At 59.4% G+C, this 12,345-nt stretch overlaps 1 protein-coding gene across 1 annotated transcript in view; it reads left to right on the plus strand.

Moving 5' to 3' along the window:
• Positions 1-1,392: 1,392 nt before the first annotated feature.
• The window catches only part of PAPPA2 (pappalysin 2), a 93,584-nt gene continuing 82,631 nt past the window's right edge, over positions 1,393-12,345 (plus strand). The window contains exons 1-2 of the mRNA XM_068416771.1: positions 1,393-1,825; positions 7,348-8,410. Coding sequence (XP_068272872.1) covers positions 1,393-1,825; positions 7,348-8,410 — 1,496 coding nt within the window. The remainder of the gene's footprint in view (positions 1,826-7,347; positions 8,411-12,345) is intronic.

The raw sequence follows: 12,345 nt of genomic DNA on the forward strand, positions 1-12,345 counted from the left end.
ACATCTCCACGTGCTTACACCTGCCTTCCTCCTTCCCGGGGGTTCGGCGAAGCACCGTGCTCACCCCTCCTAACCCTCCACTTTCTACTGCTGCTATTTTTTTCTATCCCCCCCATTAAAGCACCAGCCCCCCCCCTCACCTCCTCCCCTCACTCTCCCACCAAAAAAACCCACTAGCCCCACGCAGCCAGTTCCTGCTGTTTGTTCTGAAATCCCTTCCCTCCTGCCTCGCTGGTTTGAAAGCCTGTACCCTGGAAGGGGCCTCCCAGCTTTCGCTGGCAACCCTGCTTCAGACTGACCGCCACAGATAGTGTTCGAGAGTGAAAAAAAATTATATATATAATATAATAATAATGAAAAGAAAAAAAAATATCTCGGTGCTGAAGTTTTCTTAGTTTCCTGCGCCGCGTGCTGGTGCGACGGGATCTCGGGAACTAAGAGGAAACTTTGGGGGCTTTTTTTCTCCCCCCTTTGCTGTGAATAGCTCTCCCTCGGCAGCGCCGGTGCTGTACCTTCTGGCAGGGTGGTGGGTGAGATGCGTCTTCCACCGCTGCCCTCTCCCTTGGGGTCTTTTTTTGGCTTTTGGACGTGGCTTTGTCCCTCTTGCCCAGACAAGGTACTTCCAGCCCACCTTTCTGCACGTGTCAAACAGATGGAAATCGTCCGGGGGTGGGAAAAAAATAAAATAAAAGAGAGAAAAAACCAGCAAAATCTCTGGCTGAAGGTGGTGGAGGGACGGGACTCTGGGTCTCTCTGCACACGTTGAGCCCGAGACTATCCCTCCCTTTGCCGGGGGACAAGGGAAAGGCTGATGGGTCAAGCCAAGAGCAGCCCAGGACAGGGTGGGTGCTGTCCCAAAGCCCCCGGGGGCGGGGAGGGGGATGCGGAGGGTCGCCTCCGCATCCCCTCCCCGCCAGCATCCTGGGCAGCACCCGGGAGGGCGGAGGGAAGGGAGGGCGATGCTCCGCTCGGAGTTTATTAGATTGGACATAATCATCTTTAAATAAGGCAGCCCCCCCCTCTCCACACCCCTCCTTGGTGGGGAGGAAGGGGGGGGAGCTGAGCGCCTCGGGGTTTTCTAGATAAGGGCGTCTAACGCATCCCCGGCTCCCGCAGGCAGAGCCGGGCGGAGAGCAGAGAGAACCGCGCAGGGACCGCCGTGTCCCGGGGAACCCCGGCTGCGGGCAGAAAGCGGGGAGGGGGGGGTGGGGGGGTCCCCGCCGCCGTGCTCTCGCCCTCCTTCTCCTCCTCTTCCTCCTCCTCCTCCCGCAGGAGCAAAGGGGAGGAGAGCGGTGCCGGGGAAAAGTTGGGGGCAGCGGCAGCGGCGGGGGCCGGGGGAGGATGCCACCCCCCCTCCCCCGGGGCCGCCCCCCCGCTTCGTCCCTAAGGAGGATGCTGCACCTCGGGGCCCCCCTGGCTGCCCTGCTGCTGGCTCTGCTCAGCCTGGCCCGCGGGGACCCCCGGCCCCTCTCCGCTTGCGGGATGGAGGCTCCGAGCCGCCGCGCCGCCCCCCCGCATCACCCGTACGGGCTGTACCCGCAGGGTCCCGGCGTGCTCGAGCCGAGCTCCGTGCGACCGCGGGGCCGGCGACCGCGGGGAGCCGGGGCAGGAGGTGGAGAAGAGCCGGTCCGGAGGGGCCGGGAGCCGCAGGTGCCGCAGCCCGCCCGGGAGCGGCCGGTGCCCCTGGCCGCGCTGCGGTTCTCGGGCGGGCGGGAGCAGCTGGCGGCGCGGCCCGAGGCGCTGCCCGCCGTGCCGCGGGAGGCCTTCACCCTGGAGGCGTGGGTGCAGGCGGAGGGCGGACAGAGCAACCCGGCCGTCATCGCAGGTAACCCCCGGGGCCCGCCGGGAGGGGTGGGCGCCCCACGGGACCCCCTTCCCCAGACCCCCGGGGGGGCTCTCGCCTGCCTTCTCCGCCGTGGCAGGTGACACCCCGCGCACCCCACCCGTGTCCCCAGCGCCTCCTTCCCTTGAGACCAAACCCTAAACATCCCCTCCCCTCACTTTCCCATCCCCTCCCCTCACTTTCCCATCCCCTCCCCTCTCTCCCCCCCCGCCCCATCCTTCCAGCCCGCCCCCCCCAGCTCCTCTCTAGTTTCTCCCTCTCCTCCCGCTGGAAGGTCACTTCGGGGGACACGCTCCGCCCGACCCCCCCTTACCCCCCCTCCATTCCTCCCCCCGGGGGCTTTGCGGAGCTCCCCGCCGGGCTCAGTGGCCGCGGCTCCCCGCGCTCCCCCCGCAGCCCCGGCCGGGTCCCGGCGGGTCCCCGGGGCCGGTGGCCGCACGGTGGCAGCCGCGCCGCACGCACGGCTCCGGCCCCGGCCCCGGCACCCCTCTCCCTCCCCGGGCTCCCGGCCCCGAGGGCCCTGCAGAGCGGCTCCCGGGACAGGGGGAGGCCCCGGGAGGTTTGTGTACCGGGAATTAGCCGTCACCCCCCGAGCTAAGCAGGTGATGGAGAGCCTGGGGAGGCGGAGGGGACCGGCACACGGAGCGGGGCAGGTGTCACCTCCCGCTTCATGCCAGCACGGGCGTCTGTGGCAGGGTACAAGCGTGGCAGGGCAGCGCAGGGATGCCGGGCAGGGCTGAGAACAGGTGGGGGCACCAAGATGTACCGCTCCCGGGGGATGTCTGGGGTCCCTCTTGGGACAGCGCGGGGGGCTGCTGCATTTCTCTGCCACCCCGGCCAAGCCAACTCGTTGGGGAAACCCTTCCTCTGTCCTAACTCACCCTTCGCTTGCCATCACTCCACTGGACCCCCCTCCACTCACCGCCTGGCCATCGTTAATTTCTCTCCCTGGCTCATCAGGGCGATAGCCGAATCTTTGCTGCAGAAGAGGTAGGAGGGACAGGGTAGAGCCTGGGTGGCTGAGGGGGAAAGCAGCCGTGGACAAGGACAAGCGTCCCCCTCGCTGTCCGCCTTCCCATGGGGGTCCTGGCTGCCTCCCCACCGGCAGGCAGCGGCTGGGGATGCGTGGAGCACACTTCCAGATGTTGTTTGCATCTGGAGGGCTGGCCCGCAGGTGTTGGGTTTTACTTTTCCCAGCTAGCCAGCGAGGTTTGTTTTTTTCTTTTTTAATTTTCTTTCTTTTTTCCTTTCCTTGCGGAGGGTGGGAGGGTTGTTAGCGCAAGAAAACGCAGCCGGTGAGTGCTGGCACTCGCTCGGGTAATATCCCCCGGCCTCCGTGCTCCAGGGCTTGAGTCAGCCCCAGGCACCTCCGGCTCTCTGAGTCACTGTCCGCTTCCCACCCTCTCCCTGCAGCTGGGACCGCGGGGCCGGGTGTGGGTGGCGAAGGGGGGACAGGCCAGCACCCAGGTGATGCAGGCATCTGCCAGCCCTTCTGCAGGTGCCCAGTCTGCTCCCATGCGCTGCTCCTGCCATGTCACTAGAGAGGGGACTGAGCTGTGAGGTGGTGCAAAGCTGTGGAGGAGCTGGAGATGCTCCAGGTGTCCGTGTGCGAGGGAAAGCGGGAGGAAAGCGAGGCAGAGCTGAGCATCTCCCAGTGTCATTGCCTGGGAAATAAGGGCAGGCTGAGGAGCTCTGTGTGGGCAAAACAAGCTGTCCCGGTGGCTGGTGAGACTTCTGCTAGGATTGAAGGCCCAGGAGCTGGGGCTTTCTTCCCATGGATGTCACTTTAGCCTTAGAGCCCCCCTGAATGGTGCTGTTTGTCTCTCTTAGCCCCTCTTGCATGGGGGGATTTCTGCTGGGGTATAACCCCAGCACCCTGCCACGGCCACCACCAGGGAAGGAGAGTGGTCCCTCTTCCACATCCTTCTCATTTTGGGCATCAGATGAGAGTCCTTTGAAGTGATGCCGTTTCTTTTTCCACCTTTTTTTTTTTTTTTTTCTGTCTCACTTCTATCCATGCCTGCTCTGCTTCTGGTAAACCCAAGGGGTTACCCCTGGTGCCAGGCTGAGGTTTGTTTTTACTCAGATCACAGGTGGGTTTGTTGGGTCAGAAGATCGCTCACCAGAGGCAGTCCCAGGTGTCCTCCTCGGGTCCCCGAGCTGCTCACCACTGCACACCCCGAGGGATGACCACCCTCTCAGGCTGGCTGCTCTCATGGCACAGCTGGATGCTCCTGGCCTGTTTCAGGAGCTTTAGCAGCTAATTTGCCCCGTACCTGAATCTCAAGGCATGGCTGAACTCTTCCTTGTGCTGCAAAGCTCCTGACCCCAGCGGGAGAAGACGCTGCTTTGAGTGAGGTCCTTACAAAGTGGTGCACTTCATCTCTTTGGAGGCTTTTTCTCCATCAGACACCTTTCCTGGCAGGCACCTTTCTCTTCTTTTTTTTTTTTTGCACTGTTGCCAACAATTCTTGTTTTAAACCCGAATTTATCACTCTCAGCTCTGATGGATGTCACAAACCAGGTTAGAACTCCCTTTTCCCACCTGACGCATTAGAGGCAGAGTTGCACTTACAGGTCCTGAGGAGATCACTTTGTACCTCCTCCACAAACAGCTCTTTCCCTTCCTGGTAGGTTGTCCCAGGACAAAACAGCAAGTTCTTTGGCAAATCCCAAGGTCTTCCAGGGTCTAGAAACTGGTCCCCTGATGATTTCTTGTGGAGGCCCTCGAGAGATGTCAGGAGCTGGTGCTGGAGGGCTCTGCTTCACCATTCTGCGGTGTCTCCCAGCCATGGGACGTGCTGCTCTGCCTGCATGCTCCGTGCCTGCCACTGCACCAGAGATGGCATCCCTGGCCATGTCTAGGAAGCACCAACGGCTGCCTTAGTGGGTTTCCAGCCCCTGTTGTAGAGCTGACTTGCATCCCTTTCCTCTTACTACAAGAAAGACCTTGAGGTGCTGGAGCGAGTCCAGAGAAGGGCAATGAAGGTGGTGAAGGGTCTGGAGCACAAGTGTGATGAGGAGCAGCTGAGGGACCTGGGGGTGTTTAGCCTGGAGAAAAGGAGGCTGAGGGGAGACCTTATCTCTCTCTACAACTGCCTGAAAGGAGGGTGTAGCGAGGTGGGGGTCGGTCTCTTCTCCCAGGGAAGAAGTGATAGGATGAGAGGAAATGGCCTCAAGTTGTGCCAGGAGAGGTTTAGATTGGAGATCAGGAACAATTTCTTCATGGAAAGGGTTGTCAAGCATTGGCACAGGCTGCCCAGGGCAGTGGTGGAGTCCCCATCCCTGGAGGGATTTAAAAGCCGAGTAGATGTGGTGCTGAGGGACATGGCTTAGTGGTGGGCTTGGCAGGGCTGGGGTAACGGTTGGACTCGATGATCTTAAAGGTCCTTCCCAACCAAACCAATTCTATGATTCTATGATTCTATGAAGTCTCCAGACCTGGTTTTACACTTGCTTAAGGTTCTCTTGTACAGTTTTGAACTTGACAGGCTCCAGCATGGGTTTGTGAGGACGCTAGCTCACACTCACCCCAGAAGGCTGTTCCACGCCTGATGCTGTTTGCCCCAGTTTTGCCTTAGTGTTTATTCAAATTTGGACTCTAAATCATTATAAAGTGAAATGCATGAATTTTCCTAAGAGACGAGGTACCAAGCCCCGTCTCCTCAACCCCAGTGAGGACCAAATACTAGAAGATGGCTTCCAAGCATGCAGATCTAAGCACCTTTCATTCAGCACCCAGCCCAAAAGTGCTCTCCAGCTTTGCCTTCTCACGCCTGCAAGGCTCCCTTGCCTGCCTCCTGCCTTTTGGCCTCTCCCCATCTCAGCTTCCCCCAGTCTTCCTGCTTCCCTTTCACAATCCACCAGAAAACAAGAGTTGGCCAAAGCCCATCCGCCCACGGAGGCTTTGCGCGTGGCTGCCTTTGTAGTGAGCGGTGGCAGGGATCCGTGCCCGGGGTGGTTACGACTGTGGGACGGCCAAGAAGCCACCACCCATCTCGTCCTCGATGAAAGGGATGGATGGAGGGAGGGGTGCTTCTTCCTGGGGCGCGGCGGGGCTTGACGTGACCTTTGCTGGCCACGTTGATGAGGGCTGGCGGGGGAGACATGGGGTCGTGGTAACCTGGCTTCAGCCACATTCCCTGGATGAAAGCCAGGAGGTCTAGATCCTCCTGGAGCTCCTGCTCCTCTACACCCCTGCCTCTCTCTGCTGGCCTCTTTGCAATCCTGGCGGCAGGCACAGGTTCCCCCGAGTGTCATGGTGAGCATCCCCGGGGACGGGCGAGGCAGCGGGACAGGGCAGCAGTGCCTTGTTTTGGCCCGTGGTGCCTTGACACCACGGAGATGGGCAGGCGGTGCGTGTGATGGGAACAGCATCATGAGGGGCAGGAGAACCTGTGCAGTGGGGTGGAGACATGGGGAAAAGCGAGCCGGAGCATAAGAAATATCACAGCAGGAGCATAAAAAAGGCCTTCGGGCATGGCAGCAGGTTTCAGCAGCATCTGGAAGCGATTTGTTGGGTTGGGAAGCAGGAGAGCAAGGAGCTCCCAGAAGATGCCGCTGGTAGGGCTCAGCAGCTTGAGTTTGGGGGAGAGTCAGCAAAGCTCCAGGTCTCGCCCAGCCTAAAGCACAGGTTTGCAACATGCTTGGGTGCACAGGGAGAGGGTGAGCCCAAAGCTCTTCCTGGGGATGGATTTATGCTTGGGAGACCTTGGAGGCTGAGGAGTGCACCCGCCTGGCTGGAGGCAAAGCATCCCTCCCCAACCCTTGCCCTCCTGCGCTGGATGCGTGACTGGGAGGAAGACTGGGATGTAAAGGGGAGCCGTGAATCTGCCTGGAAGCTGTTGGGGTAGCAGTCCCTGGAGGAGGCTGTTTTGCTTTGGGTTGCTGTGCTCTAATTCTTAAAAGCTTTTCCCTGCAGATAAAAAGCTCATCCTCTAATCCCATCCTGCAGGAGAGCAGCTCAGAAACACCTCAATCTTCGGCCTCTCCTCCTGTCCATGCTCTTCCTCCCCTCTCCATCCTACCTCTCCGGCTCTGCCATCCCTCCTGGCTATTCCACCTGCTCATCCAAATGATTTTGGAGGTGGGATGGGGTCCCACCCCTTATTGCAGCACCCGTTGCCCAGCAGTGATGCTCTCCAGTCCTCACCACAGAATCAGAATCACAGAATCCCTCAGGTTGAAAGAGACATCTGGAATCATCGAGTCCAACCATTGCCCTGACACCACCATGGCAACTAGACCATGGCACTAAGTGCCATGTCCAGTCTTTTCTTAAACACATCCAGAGACGGTGACTCCACCACCTCCCTGGGCAGCCCCTTCCAATGGCTGATGACCCTTGCTGAGAAGAAATGCTTCCTAATGTCCAACCTGAACCTCCCCTGGCGAAGCTTGAGGCTGTGTCCTCTTGTCCTATCGCTAGTTGTCTGGGAGAAGAGGCCGACTCCCAAAACGAGCTCTCCTCTCTCTCTCCATCCCTGTCCCCGTCCCCGCTGCAGGCGTCTTCGACAACTGCTCGCACACGGCCAGCGACAAGGGCTGGGCGCTGGGCATCCGCGCCCTGCAGCTCGGCGGCAAGAAGGACGCTCGCTTCTTCTTCTCCCTCCGCACGGACCGGGCAGCCGCAGCCACCGAGGTGACTGCCTACCACCGCTACCGCCCCGAGGCCTGGACCCACCTGGCCGCCAGCTACGACGGGCGCTGGATGGCCCTCTACGTGGATGGGGCACGGGTGGGCCGCGCCGGCGGGCAGGGGGGACCCCTGCACAGCGCCTTCATGGCCTCCTGCCGCACGCTGCTGCTGGGGGGGGACGCCTGGGGCACCACGCACGCTTTCCGGGGACACCTGGCTGGGCTGGCCCTGTGGCGGGGTGCCCTGTCCCAACCCCATCTCCAGCGTCGCTTCCTAGAGGGGGTGGCCGGGGGGGTGGCGGGTCTGGCTCTGGCCGCCGGCTTTGCCACCCCGGAGGAGCACTGGGTGCCTTTTCGGGAGGGTGCCTTCCCCCAGCAGCGGGTGCTGCCGTCCCCGCCGTCCCCCGTCGTGCGGCCGCTGGGCCCCCCCGCCTGCGGGCAGACCGCCTGCGATAACGTGGAGCTGGTCTCCCAGTACAACCGGCACTGGCCGCTGCGGAGCGGGAAGGCGGTGCGGTACCGGGTGGTGAACGTGGCGGAGGATGGCGGCGGGCGGCCGACGGTCAGCCGGGAGCAAATCTGGCGGCAGCACCGGGCGCTGAGCGAAGCTTTCCGACCCTACAACATCTCCTGGCAGCTCAGCTTGCTGGAGGTCCGCAACTCCTCCCTGCGCCGCCGCGCCGTCCTCCTGGGCTGCGAGCCCAGCAAGGTGGGCAACGAGCGCTGCGACCCCGAGTGTGAGCACCCCTTGACCGGCTACGACGGCGGGGACTGCCGCCGGCCCGGCCGCTGCTTCTCCTGGAAGCGCCGCGACGGCGTCTGCCACATGGAGTGCAACAACATGCTGGACGACTTCGACGACGGCGACTGCTGCGACCCGCGGGCCACTGACGTGGCCAGGACCTGCTTTGACCCCGACTCACCCCAGCGGTAGGTGCGGGGATCATGGGGGGGTGGTGCGTCAAGGGATGGGGTGCACCCTCTCCCCAACACCCTCTCCCTGACACTCATCTCATCCTCGATGAAAGGGATGGATGGAGAGAGGGGTGCTGCTTCCTGGGACGCGGTGGGGCTTGACATGACCTTTGCTGGCCACGTTGATGAGGGCTGGTGGGGGAGACATGGGGTCGTGGTAGCCTGGCTTCAGCCACATCCCCTGGATGAAAGCCAGGAGGCCCTGATCCTCCTGGAGCTCCTGCTCCTCTACACCTCTGCCTCTCTCCGCTGGCCTCTTTGCAATCCTGGCGGCAGGTACAGGTTCCTGCACATGGATGTTGCTTCTGACCGGTGGCTTTCTACTGTGGGAAGGTGGAGGGACATTTTCTCATGGGGATGGGTGTGCTGGGCCATGCAGGGCAAGTAAATCCTACATTGTGGGATGACACCCCTCTGTGATGCCCTGACATTATTTCCCCTGCCAAAAACAAGCAAGGGGCGACGGGGACCCCCTCCCCACCCCGGGGTGTTAGCAGTGCAGAGCTGCCGGTCTCCAGCGACACGCCAGCGGGACCGTGGGCATCCCCGGGGTGGGCAGAGCAGCCCCGTGCCAAGGGCGCAGCAACCCCTGAGTCCCCTGGGCAGGAGGCAGCGGTGGGGGTTGCTGCCCCTTCCCCACCTTCCCTGGAAGTGTCTAAAAGCCTGATTTCTTAATTTGTGTTCAGAATGCCTTTGCCTGAGCGCTGGGGTGGGGAGAAGCGGCGATGCTGCTAGATGTGAGCAGCAGGATTGGGAAAGGTGTGGGCTGGCATGTGTGAGCCTCCCTGAACGGGCTGCCCAAGGAGGTGGTGGAGTCACCATCTCTGGAGGTGTTTAAGAAAAGCCTGGACATGGCACTTAGTGCCATGGTCTAGTTGACATGGTGGTGTCAGGGCAACGGTTGGACTTGATGACCTGAGAGGTCTCTTCCAACCTGATTGATTGATTGATTTAATCTCACGCCAGGGAGTGATGCCTGTGGAGAGATGCCCTTGGCTGGGCATGGGCAGGAGCTGATCAAACCCTGCACCTCAAACCCAAATGGTGATTGGGGAGCAAATCCCCCTCGTCAGGCAAAGGCACGGGGTGGTTGGTTGGTGCCGGAGGAGGATGTGTGCCTTCACCATGTGCCGTGGGTGCAAAATGCCCCACAAAACCCATGTTGTTCTGCGGAACATCCATGCACGGTGTTAGGGGACCCCTGCTCTCCCTTTGGAGGCAGCAGCTGGGACGGGGTGGGGAGAGGGACCTCCTCGTGTGATGGGGAACCCCGCAGCAGCAGGGACAGCGGCCTCGGCGCGGCCGGTGGCTCGCGCACGCCTGCCCTCCTCCCCGGAGCCTCTGAAGTGCCGGCAGCCCCACTGCTGGCTTCCAGCGCTCGGGGCTCTGCCAAATGTGCTTTCTGGCTGGAGACAGGGAAGGAAAAAAAAGTCATGGCTTTTCCTTTTTTTTTTTTTTTTTTTTAAAGCTGTTTCTGTCTCGGTGTCAGAGAAAATTGCTCCTTCCCTGCCGCCGCCTCCCAGTGATGGGCAGAGGTGCCCACCGGAGCAGCATGGTGCGGGTGGCAGCATCTGGGGAGAAAGCTACAAGGGAGGGTTTTAGGGACACATCGCTCCTTTGATCTTCTTTCTCCTTCACTTTCTTTCCCCCTGGGCTGTGCAAGCAGGTGGGCTGTGCCCATAACTCCTGTTTTCCCACGCCAGCTTCTTCTTTCTGCTGCTTCCCAGGTAGGACATGCAGGGAGGAGGGAAGCAGGAGTCTGCTTGGGCAGTGGTGATGGGAGAGGAGCAGGGCTTTCCTTCACCCCTTCCTGAGCCTTTCCCACACCTCCTTCAGTCGTCTCAGAAAACACGGGAGGAGGATGAGGAGCCTTTCTCCCAATGCATCGCTCTGGCCACAGAGCCGCACACCCTCCCTCTGCCCGAGCACCCCTCCCAGGAGATGTTTTCCCACCCCTGGAAGTCTCTTTGGTGACAGCCACCATCTCCACCTGCCTGTCCCCTTGTTTCCCATCCCTGAGAGCGAGCACGGGCAGTGCTTTCCTGAGCACGGGGGAGACAAGCAGCTCTCCTACCTGCATGATGGTGGAGTCACCATCCCTGGAGGGATTTAAAAGCCGTGTAGATGTGGTGCTGAGGGACATGGGTTAGTGGTGGGCTTGGCAGTGCTGGGTTAATGGTTGGACTCGATGATCTTAAAGGTCCTTTCCAACCAAAATGATTCTGTGGTTCTATTGCTGTCCTGCCTGCACGATGGCTCTCTGCTCATGGTGGCTATGAGCATCCAACACCGCTCAGCCTTTGCTTCGGTCCTTGCCCTCTGTGGGCAGTTAGAGAAATGTTTTCATCCTCAGACAAGAAAAGCTCCACCTTAAATTAAAAAAAGGCCAAATTTTTGCTGGTATGAATCAGGGCTTCCATTTGTCAGGATTTTCCCCTGAAAGCCGGGAAAGAAAAACAAAACAAAACAAAACAAAACAAAAACTTTGCTTCTGTGGGAAAGGAATGGGAAAATGGGAACACTAGGGAAATAACAAATCTTTTACAGTTTTCTTTCCGCAGACCTCATTGGCCTGCGCAGAGGACAAGATTGATTGTTTGTAGACTCAGCTCTGTAAAACAAAACCTGGTGCACCCGGCATTAGGGAAACGTGGGGGCATGAGCTGAATCCTGCTGCTGCTGAGCTTTTCTGAGCTGCCTTTGGCCAGCTTCTTCAGAGATGCTGGTGGACACCCACCCTCCTTGGACCCATCCCTGCTAGAGGGTCCCCTGGCTCCTGGGGAGGAATATATATGTTTGGGGGAAAACCGCTGGGAAATTGGTAGCGTAGGTTTGGGAAAAACCATGGCAAGCTTGAGCTCGCCCAACGGCATGGCCAGATCGGTGTTGTTCCCCCAAAGTCAGTGGATGGATCCCAAGATAGATGAGCAGGTGACCTTAGACCAAGGGGTTCTGTTCAGGCAAAGCTCCTCTGGGTTTGCTCGTAAGGCATTATACCTAAATGAACATTTATGAGGAGCGGGGCGGCTGCAGGGGGAACTTATGGAAGGATTTTTAGGGTAGAAGCCAAAACGGGAGAAATAACGCGAAATAAAATTTAACAAACTGCGGAAAGGCGGCACGGTAGGAGCCAGGTGCTTCAACGTGAACAGCTTTTGGTCTGTAACTGGAGGAGAGCTGGCTGCTGCTCCGTCGAGACACCTGAGCGTTTTCATACCTGCTGGAGAACCACGTGCCAGAGCCCAGGAGGGAGCTGTGGCTTTGGGAGAGCTGGGGGAGAGGGAAACCCCGCTGCGGGTGGTGATCTCTGAAATCGCCTTTCACATCGGGGTGGCAGGACAAAAATCTTGGGATCTTTTTTTCATGGAGTAAAACAGCTCTGCTGTATTTCATTTCAAGGCTCTCACAAAAAGTGGTTTGGATGTGAGTGTTTCTTAGTATGGCCAAAAATAACCCAAATGAGGAAGTCAGAGTGAGACACTGGACAATTTCTTAGTAGCTTTGTAGACAGATTCAGTCCGTTTCAGTCAAGTGTCTCCATACCTTGCCTTGACTTGCATGACCTTAAGCACTCATGCAAAAGCTTTTCCCATCTTATCACATCCCTCATTTAAAATCTCCTTTCCTCGGGCTGCAGCTTAGAGAAAGGTGAATAGGAGGGAGAAGCCTCAGGAACAGTGGTAGCTCTAGTGTTTCTCAACGGGTGGACATCTCAGTATACTTCCAGGGCCACACTTGTTGCTAGCATATACCCTCGCCCATGCTTAGCAGGGGAGGGAAATGAGGTTTGGGAAGAAGGATTATAAAACTCTGGTGGGGATGGACCCCTCTGTAGCCGAGGTAGGAGCTGCCCCCAGCTCTGGGGCTGGGGATGATGCTGAAGTGATCGC

The sequence above is a fragment of the Nyctibius grandis genome, chromosome 21 (assembly GCF_013368605.1).
Source record: "Nyctibius grandis isolate bNycGra1 chromosome 21, bNycGra1.pri, whole genome shotgun sequence".
Lineage (NCBI taxonomy): Eukaryota > Metazoa > Chordata > Aves > Nyctibiiformes > Nyctibiidae > Nyctibius > Nyctibius grandis.